The sequence below is a fragment of the Pelodiscus sinensis genome, chromosome 7, assembly GCF_052426305.1.
Source record: "Pelodiscus sinensis isolate ZL-2025 chromosome 7, ASM5242630v1, whole genome shotgun sequence".
Lineage (NCBI taxonomy): Eukaryota > Metazoa > Chordata > Testudines > Trionychidae > Pelodiscus > Pelodiscus sinensis.
Window position 1 is genome coordinate 43,388,887 of NC_143058.1, and position 18,556 is coordinate 43,407,442.

General features: G+C 40.5%; 1 protein-coding gene across 2 annotated transcripts in view; it reads left to right on the plus strand.

Moving 5' to 3' along the window:
• HAT1 (histone acetyltransferase 1) overlaps nt 1-6,842 on the plus strand; it is a 64,066-nt gene extending 57,224 nt beyond the window's left edge. For both annotated transcript variants that reach the window (XM_075933628.2, XM_006138972.5), the window contains exon 11: nt 6,424-6,842. In XM_075933628.2, the coding sequence (XP_075789743.1) occupies nt 6,424-6,591 (168 nt within the window). In that variant the 3' untranslated portion in view covers nt 6,592-6,842. The remainder of the gene's footprint in view (nt 1-6,423) is intronic.
• Nucleotides 6,843-18,556: the final 11,714 nt, after the last annotated feature.

Sequence of the window (18,556 nt, forward strand, 5' to 3'; positions counted from 1 at the left end):
CCTGCCTGCCTTCCTTCCTTCCTTCCTTTCTGGAAAAAAGAAAAGATTACTTGAAACTGTAGCAGGACTGGATATTTTCAACTAAACATTTTTCATCAGAAAATGCCGGTTTGTTAAAACATAAACTGTTTGTAGGAAAGAGATGGTTTCGATGAATTTCCCATTTCAAATGTTCTGAAAATTGAATGTTGAAGCCTCATTTTGATGGTTTTGAAATTAAAGTTCAATTTTTCTGTTCAAAATGACTTTCTTATAGTAATGTAAATATTTAAAACAAAACAGAACATTTCAAAATTATGAAAATGTTTCATTTGTTCTGTTCTGACTTTTTCTGAAGTTTTGGTTCACAGAAATTTTCAAGGTTCTGACTTTTTATCCTGATTTGGGATGGGAAGAGTTCCTGAAATGGTAAAAATTCTCATGGGATGGCAGCCCATCTTTATTTGAATGGCTCTACAATCCATCATATAATTAGCTTTCTCTCCTTTCTTGAAAATTAGTGTAAAAACAATAGTGTAAAAAAAAATTAGTCTATAGAAAAAGGCTTTTACTTTGAGACTGGCTTTGGGACTGAAATTGCTTAAGAATGTCTCTTCTCTGTTTTACCAGAGATAGTATAATTACATAGACATCACAAAGAGTGATTCATTGCTAATGTACCAGGCATGTAGGATGATTGTAGTGCTGGTGATGCATGAATGCCTTCTTTTCAGCTAGATACTATTGTTGTACAAGTACCTGTGGTGGTACTGAGGTTGAGAGACAAAGCAATGGTCCTGGCTGAAGCAGAAATGAGAAGTGCATATGCACACAAATGGGGAGATAAAGACACTGAGCATATCTTTTAAAAGCATTGCAATTCTAAATAACTTGCTTTCAACAAAACATGTTTTTCTTGCGTGAAACTTCTATATAGAATGGCTATCTCTGACTTCTCAGCCCTTAGAAGGAGCTGTTGTGGGCTAGCATAGAAATTTTGGCTCATGAAGACTGACCATACTTGAACTGCAGACATGAACGTTTAAATAGCAGACATTTCCATACTTCCACTTCTGGTAGCATTTATATTTTTAACTACATGTTTGATTAGAAGAAAATTGCTAATTGATATATTTCCATTTAGCGCAGAGCAAAAGACAAGAACAGCAATAAGTGCTTGTTCTTGGTATTTTCATATTGGACAGCAGGATGCTGAGCTGTGGAAGCATGATATGTGCACTCATTAATATTCTAACAGTGTACTGCAGCAGCTACTTACTTTATGAAAAATGTGTGAGAACATTGCTATGACCCAAATGGTGGATCATTAGATACTGTAGAATGTTAAGGTGTACTGATTCAGTTCTTTCCAGCCCCACAAAATAGGATGAAAGCAATGAACAAAAATCATAGCTTGACAAGATACAGAGAAAGCTGCAAGAAAAAATGTATAAGGGAGGGTAAGAGAAAATCATACTTTTCTAGTGACGGTGCAGTGGGAAAGTAATCATGGAAGCACAATGGAGTCAAACTGTTGCAGGGACTCTTGCCTTGATGCATATAGTTTTTCTCTTTATTAGTCAGAGCATCTGACCAATTGCATCTTAAAAACAAGAGTGGAATATAAAATTGGAAAATGTCTGGAAGAGTATTTTGGAGGAAGTAGTCAGCACAAGGAGCATGTGGTACTAGCAATCTGTTCCATTAACAAACACAATTATTCCCATCCCAGAAGTAAAAGTGTTGGGGGTAATAGGGAGGAAATACAAAGAAGAAAAGAAGTGAATAATGGTGCTGTTCCACTGGAACAACAAATGCCAGGTAGCACAAATATTAACATGCCATGTATTGAACACAATATATATGTCAGGCCTCACTACGAGTAATATAGTCAGGACTTTGTACAGCTACATTTACAGCCTACTCAGAAAGAATGCCTTTGACATCACTATTATGTTTGAGCTCAGCTGATCAAAATGGTGATTACCTTTTTTCCCAACACTGAATTAAACTTAGTCCCTCCAGTTATTGCTTCCTAGTAAGAGCTTTTAGTCTGTAAAACTTTTTACCAAGAAGATCAGAGTAGCTGCATAAAAAGATAATGTCCAAGCTGTACCACTTTAGACCGACTTACATAGCCAACTGTGACACACAGGAGACAGAGCTGATGAATATGACAAACTTGTAATTTATTTCTGTTAGGATAGGCTGGGAGAAGATCATTTAGCTGGAAAGTTCAAGAAACTAAGCTTTCTTACTGTTCCTTTTCATATAGAGTAAGAGCACTAGTAACTTCTCAGTGACAGCAAAAACTGGCACTGTAATACTTATTTCAAAGAATTTTCTGATAAAGACTGTCCCCAAGGCACAGTAAGAAAATGTGATAACCACTATGAAAGAGATAAAGCCCTATTACAGATTTAGAACTCATTGAAATGGGAAAATATATAGCTAAGTCTTGATAAAGAAGTTAATAAGAACAGATATCATGACTAGGACTAGTGGTGGTGCCTGTTTAATTTTAAACAAATGGGGACAATAGTGGAAGAAATGCAGGAGTAATAGTTACATAGTAACATTTGGAGATGACCTGAGTCAAAACTAGAAAGGACTTGAAGAACTTGGAAAGAAGCAAACAAAATTAAGGAACTGGGCAACTTTTGATGAAGTACAAAGTAGTCATTCATTCATAGGATAAAGCACACTGAAAGAAACAATAATGTTCTTATATGCTACTGGGTTGTGAATTATGGTGAGACTTCACTACTTGGTTGATCCATGCTGTAGCAATAGATCTGCTGGAGTCAATTTAGCAAGTCTAGTGAAGATCCACTGCATTGACCACCAATTGTTCTCCCATCAACTCTGATGCTCCATGGAAATGAGAAGATTAAGTTGATTCAATGGGAGAGTTTCTCGTGCTGACCCAGAACAATGTGAACCCCAGAGTAAGTTGATCTAAGCTATGCTGACATGAGTTACACACTTTGAGTTAGTAGCATAGCTTAAATTGACTTTTCCCCTTACTGCTGATCTGCCCTTAGTTGACATATCAAGAAACAGACTTAGGTAACCTGTGTACTGCTCAAAGAACTCTTATTGCACAGTTGTGCTTAAATAATGTTAGACTGTTCTTAAAAATAGGGTAGAAATCATTCCTATATATATTTATTAATACATAATCACTCTTAATACTATGTTCAGATTTCGTCTTCATCACCCAGACATAAATGGAAAGGTCCAGAGAGGGGCAGCGAGAAATATAGTTTAGGATCTCCATACAAGGCGAGAATAAAAAGCTGAATTAGAAGTCAGAACCAGGAAAATGGAGGGGGGTCACTTTGTTCATTCTCCCTGCTGATACTGGACTGTTCTTGATCTATTAAAGAGTGCTTTGTCCAGTCTAGTTTTTCAATAACACAAGTGATGTGGATTTTTATTTGGGAAACTGTTCCAGACCTTTAATTTTTCTTGCTATTCAGCCTATAGTTTCCATTGCTCATTTTCATCTCATTATTCCAGGCTATTTATCTTGAGGTCAGCCCAAAGAATTCCTATTCTTTAATATTTTTCTATTAAGTTGGGGAAAGTAAAAGAAAGGAGATATATGTAAAAGAGCAAGTAGTCTAGAGTGAGTCAACTGAGTGCTCCCTTTTATGCTTACCTATAATACAAGAACTAGAGGCCCCTCTAAATTAAAATGTAATATTTTTTCACAACATAAAATTAACCTGTGTAAATAGACTCTCTTGGTAGCCTTTAGACATTTACTAGCTAATATTCGTAAAAGGAAAAGGAAGCTATTAATAGGAATATTATCTATAGTTTGAAAACCAAAAGGCCATTCAAAAACCAAAAATATTTGGGAACACTCTCTTGGCTTAGAGCACAAACTGACCATCGGGGGGCATAAATTAGGTCAATTTGTGAGGCATTATCACTTACTCTGAAACATACTGCTTTGGCCAAAGTCTACTAGATTACATAGAATCATAAAGGTGGAAAAGACCTCAGAAGGTCATCAAGTCCAGCCCTCTGCTCTAGGCAGGACCAATCCCAACTAAATTAACCAAGCCAGGGCTTTGTCAAGCTGTCACTTAAACACCTCTAGGGATGGAGTCCACTACTTCCCTAGGTAACCAATTCCAGTGCTTCACCACTCTCCTAGTGAAATAGTTTTTCCTAATATCCAACCTGGACCTCTCCCACCGCAACTTGAAACCATTGCTCCTTGTTCTGCCATCTATCACCACTGAGAACAGCCTTTCTCCATCCTCTTTGGAAGCTCCCTTCAGGAAGTTGAAGGCTGCTATCAAATCCCCCCTCACTCTTCACTTCTGCAGACTAAACAGACCCAACTCCCTCAGCCTCTCCTCATAGGTCATATGCTCCAGCCCCCTAATCATTTTGGTTGCCCTCCACTGGACCCTCTCCAATGTGTCCACATCTTTTTTTGTAGCGGGGGGCCCCAGAACTGGACACAATACTCCAGATGTGGCCTCAACAGAGCCTAATAAAGGGGAATAATGCCATCTCTAGATCTGCTGGCAATGCTCCTCTTAATGCAACCTAATATGCCATTAGCCTTCTTGGCTACAAGGGCACACTGTTGACTCATATCCAGCTCCTCATTCACTGTAACCCCCAGGTCCTTTTCTGCAGAACTACTGCTTAGCTGGTTGGTCCCCAGCCTGTAACAATGCTTGGGATTCTTCCGTCCCAAGTGCAGGACTCTGCATTGTTCTTTTTGAACCTCATCAGATTTCTTGTGGCCCAATCCTCCAATTTGTCTACGTCACTCTGGACCCTATCTCTGCCCTCAAGCGTATCTACCTCTCCCCCTAGCTTAGTGTCATCTGCAAACTTGCTGAGGGTGCAATCCATCCCCTCATCCAGGTCATTAATAAAGATACTGAACAAAACCGGTCCCAGAACCGAACCTTGGGGCACTCCGCTAGAAACCGACCGCCATCCTGACATCAAGCTGTTGATCACTACCCGCTGGGCCCAGCATTCTAGACCGCTTTCTATCCATCTTACCATCCATTTATCCAATCCATAGTCCCTTAACTTGCTGGCAAGAGTATTGTACATCTATAGCAATTCCTTTGTTTCCTTGAATTTCCTGACTGGGGACATCAGCATTGCAGAATTTAGTCCCATACTATATTGAATTAATATTTTAAATTCCATACAAATTGGAGGACTGAGATTGGGTAGTATATTAGGTATAATTTATTGATGGGTAACCAGGGGGTGGGGGACTATGTGGAAAAGGTTACCAATTTGTGAGGAAACATTGGAGGAGTTGTCTGTTATATTGTGCAACAAGTGACCTAGTAGAAACACATATCATTCTCTGTTCGTGTTTGTGTGGGTAGATCTGTTTCACTACTGCTCCCAAATATTGATAATCCACATATGATTTTTTTGCCGAGGTATATTTATTACACCTTCCTTATTTATCTTTACACTACCAAGTTTTGTTGATAAAACTTATGTTGACACCCGAAAGTCATCAAAACTCACCAGAGTATGTTGGCACTTGCTCCATCTGTCGACTGATCATGTCCATATTGGGAACACCATCATAGACAGTCTGAGCAATGCATGTGGGGATGTATCCTTCAGTGCAATGTCATGGGAATGCAGAGCTGATCCCTGCGCACCTTGGATTCCCTCAGAGTTCTCCCACTGTATCCTGAGCTTCTGGGAGGGTATTCTGAGTAGCTCTGTGAGCTCCCTTTGCTGAGGAATGTCAGAGCAAAAAACATTGTCTCCCTCCCCTGCAGCAGTAGTCTGCCTGCAGCTGTGTTTCTAGTGTAGGGCAAAACGGGAGCTTTCCAATAATTTGCTCTTTGTTCCCCAAATGAAGCAGCTCACTCAGCTGTCTTCTCTGGAGCTTTGAAAGGGGATGCATGTCTTCACAGCAGCAGAGATCAAAACACTGAGCTGAGCCATCAGGATAGGCATTGTGGGATACTGGTGGAAGTCAGTTCTGTCGACAAAACAAACAGCAAAGTCTACTTTGGCCCTTCATTGACGACAAAGGGAGAAGGAAAAAGAAAAGCCTCTTCTAGAGATGGAAATGTTTTGTTGCCAAAACTGGTAATTTTCTTGAACAAGTCACACATTGCACTGGGAATGCTCACTGTTTTGTCGCCAAAAGGCAGTTTTTTATGACAAACTTGGTAGTGTAGACATACCTTTATTCTTGGGTTGTTTTCTAAATACCGGAAGAAGAGTGGTTGAAGTACTAAAAGTTAATCTGTATCTCATAGAGAACAAATGAGTAATACTGCTACAAGTTTCTTAGCTTCAAGGAAAAAAATCTAGATACCATTTTCTTTTAATTATATCTTCAAGATTCGATTGCTATTCGTTTTAAAAATACAAATGTACCAAGAAAGATAATGATGTGTGTAAACCTATTTAATTGTTTAGAAAAAGCAAAGAGAACTTGCCAAGATGAGAAGATGTCTGAGACCAGAGGAGTTGACAAACCAGTTGAATCAAATAGACCTAAATATGCAGCACGAACAGTTAGAAGAGAGCTTCCAGCAACTTGTTTCAGATTACCGAAGGGTCCTAGAACGACTTGCTCAAGCATGAGAATTCTACCTTTCTGTACAGGAGACTTGCAGATTTCTATACATTGTGTTGTGAAGCACATCCATAATTGCTACTTAATTGCAAAATCTCATGTGACGTTTTAATCACATTTAAGATGACTTTTCCTTTGTTTTTCTGTGCATTTTGAATATTTTCTATTTTTGTGTTGTAGATTTAAAAATGGTTGTATTTAGGCTTTGGGGCACTTATTGCTTAAATAAACAAGAATTAGATTCAGAGATGCACTAACACTGCAAGTTTTTGGGTCTTCTGTACAGTTTTATTCAGATGCTTACATTGGTTGGTGAAGCTTCAGATGAAGCAGTTTGGACTAACTGTAGCCTAGAGTATTGAGCTTGCTAGCAACTTCTAAAATAGGTCAGTTGTTCATAAGGTAAGTTGAAATAATTTGATTTTATTTTTAAAAGTGAAATGTTGGAGTTAACTAGTAGAAAATCTTAATAAAATTTTTTTTCATTCTCCTGCCCTCTACTGATCACCGTGAATACATAGGATTTTAATATTATTCAATTAGAATGTGCTCAAATCATATAGTGATGAGGGCCATATAACTATCTTCTTTTTCCTATAAGAATAACCATGAATAGTAGTGTTTTTAGTAAAAGTTTCATTGTATTTACATTGAAAGATGTCCGATAGTGTGTAAGAGAAGAGTTATTGATGGAATGGTAAATTGAATAAATGGATTTTACATTTGGCCCCAAAAACTGAGATTCATGGTCATTCTCTCTAGGCAATTGCTGTTAAAATTACTGATAAACAGTAACATAAGTATTTAATAGTTTTAAAACTCTTCATTGTTAAGCCATTGTCTTAACTTAGAATGTTTAGTTTCTCATTTCAGTAATCTTAGATTACTTATAATGTTGCACATTCTTGTGATGGTATTTACCTGAAATCCCATAACCAACTCCCATAACTCACAGCTTTCAGAAACTACCGATTTGCCATCAACTTGGTTCTAATAGTTGGACTTTTTGGCAAAGTTTGCAAGGGAAAAAAACTTTAAAAATTGATTTGATTCTAGAGTTGACAAGAATACTCAAGTTCAGTTGATGCTAACAAACCACCCTTCGCTTTGCTTTATGACTTGCCAATCTTGTAGATTCATAGGAGACTCACAACACGTAATATGGTTGTGTACTTCACTTGCAAGCTATCTGTGGTGCAATAACATTCAAAACACATGGAGAAACTATAACTACCGACATTCCTCAAGTTAATGAAATAACTTTAAGGCTGACAGAGTGAATCACCCTTTTCTGCATAACTGTTCTCTCTCAAACCTCTGTGCAGTAGTTCCACGTGTCAATCTTAATAGTCCTCTCAGAAATGTACAAGATGGTGTAATTTGCATTTCTTATGCTGCCCGAGAGGCTCTGTGGACTTGCTCTGATTCATAGATTTCAGGGTGGATTGATGGAAATCCAAGAAATTTATAATACAGATTTTAATCATAATTTAAATAATCAATTTAAATCATGTTCTTCATTTGTCATTTTTACTTTCCTTAAAGGTTGACTTTCACTAATTTGATCTCCATTAAAACACTGTTTGCAACTAAGTATATAGCCTTTACATTCAATATGGTGCTTCTTTCTGCTAACCAGGAGGATACATCATTGCTTAAATATGTGTACATAGTGTATCTAAACTTAAAATATTCCGGTTTAATTTTTACTTTTTTATTGTTAGAAAATAATTAATAGTACTTTTCTTATTTACTATGTTAATTTTTTAATTGTGATTTGTGTCAAGTTCTATTTGAATGGAAATTCAAATTAAATACACAAAAATAGTTTCATTTTTATATTAATTAAAGCTGGCTCAAATGTGCAGGATACACAAAAGTTTTATCCAAAAAACGTATGAATTTTTTTTTCATTAACAGTGATTTACTAATCTCGGGATGTAATCTCTGTGCTTAATGAATTGACCTGATTATTTCTGGTCACTGGGTCCATCAAGATTTTAGAATTAGTGGGTCTCATCCTCTCATATTTAGAATGGGGTTTTTTCACAGATGGAAAGAAGAAAACAAGTTTTCCTGCTTTTTTTGTCATCTCCCAGTCAGCTTCTTAACTTGAATGAATTTGCATTTTTACTAAAATAGTTGAATCAACAAAAGTGAAGAAAATATTCTCTACCTCAGTGGTCCCCAACGCGGAGCCTGTGAGCGCCATGGCGCCCACTGGGGAATTTATGTGCGCACGCCAAGTGACCGGGGCCGGCCCAAGCCATTCTTGCGTCCCGGGCTCCCGGCGCACCTGCGTGCCCAGCAGCCCCAAAAGATTGGGGACCACTGCTCTACCTGAAGAAGCTTCTCCTGTCAAATGTTGGTGTAGCACTTCAACTAACTCTGGTTCCAGGTGTTTAGCTATTGACTTTCTTTAAAACTTCAGTAGCTAATATGCTGCTTAAAATTAATTACAAAAATATTAATATAATTTTAGGTTTTCATGTGAGTTTATTTTATAAATCTGTAATTTAAATGTTATATATCCAATTTGAATTTTAAAATGTGATATTTATTAAAAAGGATTGGTGTGGTTTTTTATCCATCATGACAGATTTGAATTGATGAGATAACATAGTTTGTACAGCTTTGCCATGAAATTGTCATGGGAGTCCTATCTTGTGGTGCTATGAACTTGGTAGCATATTATATATAGAAATTTCACTAGTTAACTTTTTCATTTTTAAATGTCTTGATTCTTTTAAATGCTGAGAGAGAAAGTAAAAAGTTTATGCTTCTACTGCAGATATTGGGGGGCAGGGGAGGTGCTACCTGAAATTGTGTAATTAAATGTTGAATTAGACCTTGTTTATATTTGATTCCGATAAGGAGTAGAAGACAATCATAGAATCCTAGGCCTGGAAGAGACCTCAGGAGGTCATCTAGTCCAGCCCCCTGCCCATAGCAGGACCAACTAAACCATCCCAGCCAGGGCTTTGTCAAGCTGAGACTTAGAAACATCCAGGGATGGAGATTCCACCACCTCCCTAGGTAACCCAGTGCTTCACCATCCTCCCAGTGAAATAGATTTTCCTAATATCCCACCTAGACCTCCCCCACTGTAACTTGAAACCACTGCTCCTTGTTCTTCCATCTGTCACTACTGAGAACAGCCTCTCTCCATCCTCTTTGGAACCTCCCTTCAGGAAGTTGAAGGCTGCTATCAAACTCCCCCTCACTCTTGTCTTTTGCAGACTAAATAAGCCTCCCCTCACAGGTCATGTGCTCCAACTCCCTAATCATTTTGGTTGCCTTTGCTAGACCCTCTCCAATGTATCCACATCCTTTCCATAGTGGGGGGCCCAGAATTGTACACAATACTCCAGATGTGGCCTTACTAATGCTGAATAAAGAAGAAGAATTTCTCTAGATCTGCTGGAAATGCTCCTCCTAATGCAACCTAACATGCCATTATGCTTCTTGGCTACAAAGGCACACTGTTGACTCGTATCCAGCTTCTCATTCACTGGAATCCCCAAGTCCTTTTCAGCTGAACTGCTGCTTATCCAGTTGGTCCCCGGCCTGTAGTAGTGCTTGGGATTCTTCTGTCCCACGTGCTGGACTCTGCACTTGTCCTTGTTGAACCTCATCAGATTTCTTTTGGCCCAATTCTCCAATTTGTCTAGGTCACTCTGGACCCTGTCCCTGCCCTCCAATGTATCTATCTCTTCCCCTCACTTGGTGTAATCTGCAAATTTGCTGAGGGTGTAATCCATCCCCTCATCCAGGTAATTAATAAAGATGTTGAAAACCAGCCTTAGTCCCGATCCTTGGGACACTCCACTTGAAACCGACCACCAACCCCATGTTGATCCATTGATCACTATCTGTCAGGCCCAACAATCTAGCCAGCTTGCCAACTGACATTTGCTAACTCCCTCAGTACCCTCGGATGCATTCAATCCAGACCCATGGATTTGTGTATGTTTAGCTTTTCTATATAGTTCTTAACCTGCTCTTTCTCCACTGAGGGCTGCCCACCTTTCCCATACTGAGTTGCCTAATGCAGTAGTCTGGGAGCTGACCGTGTCTGTGAAGACAAAGGCAAAAAAAATTGAGTACTTCAGCTTTTCCCTCATCTAGCCCTACACCCTCTCTGATCACCCTCTTATTGCTAACATGCCTGTAGAAAGCTTTCTTGTTACTTCACATCCCTTGCTAGCCACAATTCCAATTGTGCTTTTACCTTCCTGATCACTCTCCTGCATTCTCAAGCAATATATTTATACTCCTCCCTAGTCATCTGTCCAAGTTTCCACTTCTTATAAGCTTCCTTTTTGTGTTGAAGCTTGCCAATTGGGTCATCTTCCATATCTGCTTTTCTTGTTGCGCATTGGGATGGCATCTTCCTGTGCCTTCAGTAAGGCTTCTTTAAAATACTGTCCGCTCTCCTGGACTCCTTTCCCCCTTCATATTAGCATCCCAAGGGATCCTGTCCATCAGTTCTCTGAGAAAGTCAAACTCTGCTTTTCTGAAGTCCAGGATGTGTATTTTGCTGTACTCGTTTCTTCTTTTTGTCATGATCCTGAAATCAACCATCTCGTGATCACTGCTTCCCAGGTTGCCACCCACACCTGCTTCCCCTACTAGTTCCTCCCTGTTTGTAAGCAGCAGGTCAAGCTGCACATTGCCCCTGGTCGGTTCCTTCAGCACTTGTACCAAGAAGTTATTCCCAACATTCTCCAAAACCTTCCTGGATTGTCTGTATCCTGCTGTATTTGTCTCTCAACAGATGTCATGGTGATTAAAGTCTCCCATGAGAACCAGGGCCTGTGATCTGGAAGCTTCCCTTAGTTGTCAGAAGAAAGCCTCGTCTATCTCATCCACCTGATCCACTGGTCTATGGCAGACACCAACCTCAACATCACCTCTGTTGATCCCGTCTTTAAACTTAACCCTAAGACTTTCAATAGGCTTTTCTCCCTCTATACACTGGAGCTTGGAGCAATCATACTGCTCTCTTATGGTATGTCTACACTGCATTCCTCTTTCAAGAGAGGAATGCAAATACAGAGGAACACAATTGCAAATGAAGTTCAGATTAGAATTTCCCACGCTTCATTTGCATAATCGTGTCCAGGTGCTATTTTGGAAAAAGAAACGCTGTCTAGACGTGGTTATTTCTAAAGAAAACCCTTCTTTCAAAATTACTCTTACTCCTTATAAAATGAGGTTTAAGGGTAATTTTGAAAGAAGGGTTTTCTTTCGAAATAACCGTGTCTAGACAGCGTTTCTTTTTTCGAAATAGGGTATTTTGAAATAGCACCTGGATGTGAAATTATGGGAAATTCTAATCCGTGCTTCATTTGCAATTTCGTTCCTCTAAATTTGCATTCCTCTCTTGAAAGAGGAATGCAGTGTAGACATACCCTTACATACAGTGCCACTCCTTCTCCTTTTCTCCCCTGCCTGTTCTTCCTGAACAGTTTATACCCTTCCATAACAGTGCTCTAGTCATGTGAGTCATCCCACCAAGTCTCCATTATTCCAATCGAATCATAGTTCTTTGACTGTGCCAGGGCTTCTAATTCTTCCTGTTTGTTTCTCAGGCTTCTTGCATTTGTATACAAACACTTAGATAACTAGTTGATTGCCCTGCCTTCTCCATTTGAATTAGGGGTCCTTCTTTGTTGCTCCTTGCTCCTTGTGTTTCTTCCCAGTATTCCACTTCCCTACTTACATCAGGGCTTAGGTCACCATCCCACAATGAACCTAATTTAAAGCCCTCCTCAATAGGTTGGCAAGCCTGCCCATGAAGATGCTCTTTCCTCTCTTGGTTAGGTGATTCCCATCTCTTCATAACCATCCTTGTGCCCAGAACATAATCCTGGTCAAAGAAACCAAAGCCCTCTCTCCATCACCAACACCACCTGCGCAACCACACATTTATTTCCACGATTCAACAATCCCTACCTAGACATTTCCTTGCACTTCAAATTTCTTGATCCTTCTTCCCAGCACTACATAATCTGCAGTGATCTCAAGATCATTCTTGGCCGTATCATTAGTTCCGACATGGAAAAGCAGGAAGGGGTAGCAATCTGAAGGTTTGATCAGTTTTGGAAGACTCTTGGTCACATCCTGAATTGTAGCTCTTGGTAAGCAGCACACTTCTCAAGATTCCAGGTCTGGACAGCAGATGGATGACTCCGTCTCTCTTAGGAGAGAGTCCCCAACCACCATGATCTGTCATCATTCCATGCCTTCTGGTAAATGATGTCTCCTGATCTCTTCCCTGAGAGGTCCCTTCTAAAGCATTCTCCACCATAGTGCCTGTGGAGAGAGCCTGAAAGCGGTTACTTACCTCTAGTGGAATTGGAGATAACTGAGTTGGCTTTCTTCTCCTGGAGGTTACCAGTTTCCCTCCTTGTTCTGTACTGCCCTCACTGGTTCTTCAGCCTGCTATGCCTGCAGGATTAAATACTGCCATCTGTCAAGGAAGTCTTCATCTTCTCTGATGGAATGTAGGGTTGATACTTGGTCCTCAAGTCCTCTAATTTTTTCTTCCAAAATTGCAACCAGCTTGCACTTAAAAGGGATTTCATCTACACTATCGTCCGGGAGGAAGACAAATAACTGCTTCAGGTAGCAGCAGCAGACCTATCGCTATCCATGCTTGTCTTCCTTCAGAAATTCCTCAGATGTTTTTAAATGCCCCCTTGAAGGTCAGAAGAGAAAAAAAATAAAGAAAAAGGCCACCAAACGCTATGGGGTTTCCCGCAGGCCGATATGCCCTGTTCGTTGCTCACTGCATTTACTCTGGCTGCCTTATTATAAGGCTGCTGGCAAGGCCTAGCTCAAAGCCTTGCCTCTAATCCAATCAGCCCCTGAAGGCCCATCTGGAACAAAGAATTCCCAATTCACACTTTTCCAACTGCTTCTCTTTTCAAAGCGCCAAACACACAGTCAAATAAATGCTCACAGACAAACACTAATAGACAAATTACTAACAGACACTTTAATGACAAGCATTCTATAGAAAATTAGGATTCTGAATGCACATTTCTATTTAAACAAATTTAATCTAAATTTTCCAGAATAAATTAAACCAAGAAGTTGTTCATCTTTTGAATTATTAAATATTAATGGAAACTTTTTGTTATATATTGAATAAGCATTAACAATTTATTTAAATGATTTTATTTTTTAACAATTCTCCATGTATTTCTTGTCTTTTCTGGCTACAACCAAATTACTTGGTCACTTTAATGGAAGACCAAGTAAAACTTTAAAAAATCTCTCCTTGAAACAGGATTTAAAGGAGAGTTTGCAGCACTTGAAATACTATAATTGAACATTCAGGTTGGTACAGCATTGGTTAAGAAACTGAAGTTGTGTATGATGTTCTTTGCTGTAGAAGCATCTAAGTGCTGCTTTCTGGTGTAGTCTTTAATCGCTACTAGACAATTTTTATGCACGTAGCAGTGCAAGTCTCTTGTTACCAGGACAAACTTCAATCTGAACAAATACTTCGAAGCAAAGGAGTAAAATAAAGCAAAAAAAATTGGAAAACTTGAAAAGTTGCCAAACTTCTTCCAGTTTCAAAGTTGCAGTAACAGCGACTTGGCTTTAACTGTAGTTCTTTTCTGACCAGAAGCTATGTAAAAGCACCTTACTTAACATTATCTGCTCCTTGTATTTATTTAGCACCCCATCTGCTTGCAAATTTCCGTAAAAGGGCTTTTTAAATTACTTGTTATGCCTGCTAGTAATACAAGAGAGAACACCAGATATAGGAGAATAAAGTGGATTTTGACTCTTGCATCTTCAGTTAATGCAGTTCCAGTTGCTGGGTCAAATTTTTTTCTGTTGCATCTGTGCAGACCCACAGTAGTCCGTAGTATTGCACAGTCTTAATGGAACAGACTTTGAGTTTCACACTCCTATGCTAGTAGTGGTGTGTGAGAATGCTGCTAGACTGTCAGACCACAGGTTACGTGCAGTCACCTAAAATTTTTTTACTTGAAATGAAGCTAATATGTTCAAAACAGTAAAAATGTTGGCAAATTTTTGGACAGCTTTTTGTAAAACAAACAGAATATAATTTTCAGATTATATGGGTAGATTTAATGGCAACTGTGCATTTTTTAAATATTTTAAAAGCCTAGTTCCTCTGCCTACCTGAGCTATGCCAAGTTCAGAGTTCCATGTTTCCTCTGCAATAATGGAGGACAACATAAATGCCTAAAATAGAGCAGGAAAGAAGCTCTTTTTTAAGCACAATATAGTCCTTAAACACAAGAACATCAGAGGACCAGGAGGAAACTAAAAACCACCTCCCAAAAACATTTAGATAATTTTATTCTACTTCTAGTGCCTGATCCTCCTATGATCAATTGTTCCTCTTTCATGAAGCTAAAAGAAAGCTGAAGATCTTGGGACAAGTCTAGTTGCTAGTCTTGGTCTCCAGGAAGGTGTTAAGATAAATACTATGCCTTTTACAGCTGTAACACGATGTTCCAGGTAACTGGTTACCACAGAACCTTAAGAATAACATTTTTTTTTCCTGTGCACAATGTGTTGTTTACTAATTCAAACTTTAAAAAATACTTTTTTGTGAGTGCAAGTACAAAATCCTGTCGTACAGAGTGTGATTCTTCTGAGTCAGTGTTAACAATACCCACCCAAGTCTGAAGAAGTTTGACAGATTAAGAATATGGAACGAAATCTGAGAAAATGTTCCAGTCCTGTGTCCCTGCAGATCTCCTTCCCATCTGATATTGCAGGCAAACTGCTAGTGGGGGAGACAATCCTTAAAAATCTCATTTAGCTTATTCTGCCCTCCTTCCCCCAGACCAATAAGTCTGTGAGAACCTGCCTATACTTAAAGGATGGGATACCCAAACCCTACAGTACCACAAAAGGGTACCTCTGTCCCTGAGTACAACTCTACTGTTCACAGCAGAGTCATCACTAACCACATTTAGAAGCTCATATTTATCTGGAATAAGGAACCTGGCCTCTGCAGAACACTAGTGCCTAGGAGCTTTTTGGGTGGTTGGTTGGTTGTCTTTTCAACTTCCCTTACTTTCTATGACTCCATCTCGAAGGGGAAATTAAATTCCTCTAGTGATTTTTAGCTATTCTGGTTTATAGGTGAACAACTTGCCTTTCTTCCCTCCCCCAAATACCCAATCCTATACCCCTGGGCTACGTCTAGACTACATCCCTTTTTCGGAAAAGGGATGTAAATTAGACGTATTCCAATTGCTAATGAAGCAGGGATTTAAATCTCCCGTGCTTCATTAGCATAAAAATGGCTGCCGCTTTTTTCCGGCACGGAGCTTTGTCGGAGAAAAGTGCCAGTCTAGACGCTGATCTTTCGAAAAATAACGCCTTTTCCGAAAGATCCCTTATCCCTCTTGAAATAAGGGATAAGGGATCTTTCAGAAAAGGTTTTATTTTTTTGAAACATCAGCATCTAGACTGGCGCTTTTCTCTGACAAAGCTCCGTGTCGGAAAAAAGCAGCAGCCATTTTTATGCTAATGAAGCGCGGGAGATTTAAATCCCCGCTTCATTAGCAATTGCGATACGTCTAATTTACATCCCTTTTCCGAAAAAGGGATGTAGTCTAGACATAGCCCTGTAGTCTTTAGAGGAAGCAAAGACCCTCCAAATGTGAGTATCTGGTTATGAAACTGTGGCAGAGTAATTATTAGGAACTATGTTACTTTCTGTTGCCATCTATCCATTGTCTATCAAATGAGCTCGGTTTGACATAAAGAAAGGGCTTTGTGGCAGAGGACTGTAGAACACCCAGGTACAAAAGAGCACAAGCTGAGATGAAGGGTGGTTTCTATTTTGGATGACTAGCCTAAGTGCATCAACATTTTATATTGAATCCCAACAAACAGCTAAACCAAGAATGCCGACACAACTGTCAACTTTTTTCACTTGTCCTAACAAGAGCAATACCAGCAATCAGGAGATTAGAAAAAGTACTGCGGTGGTTATTTAATGTATGTATGCAGAGTATATAGTTTCTAATATTCAGCTGAAGTATGGAATAAAGAAAGAGAAGAAAGGAGTTCAAAACATGTTCCTTTTTGCATCAGCTCTGGAAAGAAAGCTTTTGAAGTTTTAAGAGGCATGAGAGAAGGAAACTCTCCCACTTGCTTTGAGACTATGCTATGACATGAGTGGTACCTATCTGACATCTCTGATGAGGACACCACCTCTGGGTAAACAACAAATAATGAAAACCAAAAGAAATGCAACAGAGTCACTAGGAAATAGTTTCAGGAATGAAGAAAGAAATATGTCTGATGTGAAGGTAGAGGAGGAGGCATAAATCACTGTAGTAATATGAACAGAGGTTTGTGTAGCTGAATCTCTGCATCTAAAGCAAATTCCTAGGCAGGAGACTATGAAGACTATATATTTGAGTGCGTCTGTCTGTTCAGGAACTCATCCTAAATTGTAAGAGCTAGGACCACTGAGTTTGCTATGTTGCTTCCTCTTCTCCTAACTTAAAGCAAAGTCAGAGTTTGATTATGCCAGGAGAACCAGGAGCCTTGGGACAGTTTTCCATAACATGCAAAGGGAAGAGTGGTTCTGAGGGATGTGATATGAGAGTGGCTACTGAGAGCAGCAAGCCTACAGGGGAGATCTATCCCATTGGGGGCAGCCGTACCACCAAAGAAGTGGCCAGCAGGGCTGAGGCTCCACCATCTTGCCTGCGAGCACACCAGTAAGTAGCCCTGCTGCCCCAAAACCTTTGTTTCCCCTTGGCTGCAGCTCTCCCCTTCCCCAACAGGCTGCAGGATGCAGTCAGCCCCCCAAGCCTTGCTCCTCCCCTGACAGGTGGCAGGATACGTAGGGAGCCACTGGTGACTGGGCCCAGCACTGGATCCTCATCATCCCTTGCAGACTGCCTGCAGGCTCTGTGGTAGGGGGAGGCTGGAGGCCCAGATTAGGCCCGAGAGTCTCCCTTTCCCCCACACCCATGGGCAGCCTACAAATTGCAGGGGGGGCTGAAGGCTAGGGATGGGCCTTGGAGCCTTACTCCCCCCAGAAATGCTGCATGGGGGAAATAGGGAGGGGGTTGAGTTTGGGGACAGCCCAGGATCCTCGCCCCACCAACAGCCTGTAGGTCATGTGGTGGGAGGGCCCTGGAGATCTGGATTAACCCCCAGATCCTGCCCCCTACCAACAACCTACGGGCAGAAGGTCAGGAGGCCACTGCAGGTTGGGGGCAGCCCCCATAGCCTGTCTTCTCCCCCTCCCTCCTGCAGACAGGCTGGAGGTCTGATGGAGTCTGGGGCTAGGCCTTGGACCCTTGCCCCTCCACCCCTGGACAGGATGCAGGCTATGGGGTGCACACTGGAAGCTGGGGCCAGCCCTCCAATCTTTGTCACCACCCCCAAGTCAAGTTGCAGGCAAGGCCAACCCATTCAGCTCCAGCCCTGCAGGAGGAGCCACCAGTTGGAGAGTGCAGCTCTGGCTACCGCAACAGCACCACCCTCGCTGCCCAGCTGGTCTTGGTAAACACAGACACACCTTTGCTGCCCCCCCATGGGCCCCCTGCACTGAATCCTGCACCTCCCACTTCATGCTCTCACTCCTGCATCCCCAGCCTGCTCCTGACACACAACCCCCTGCTCTGACCCCCCCCCCCCCTTCCACTCTCCTGCCCTATACTATCATGTATATAAAACAGGCACATTTTCCCTTTCATTTACAAGAACAATCTTTTGTCAATCTAACAATTGAAGTACTGTCACTGCCTGTGAGTACACCTTTCAAACAGCTGATTGAGGACATGTGCTCTGATCTGCATACTAGCTTACAGAATGGAAAAGCAACTCATTTTAGCCAAGGTTTGTTGAGCGCTCAGAACAGTAGGTAAGTAATTAGCAAGCATGTTTGTAAGTACATATATGCAAAAATGTAGATGTGACTTATCTTGTTCATTGCAGAGGCTGAAA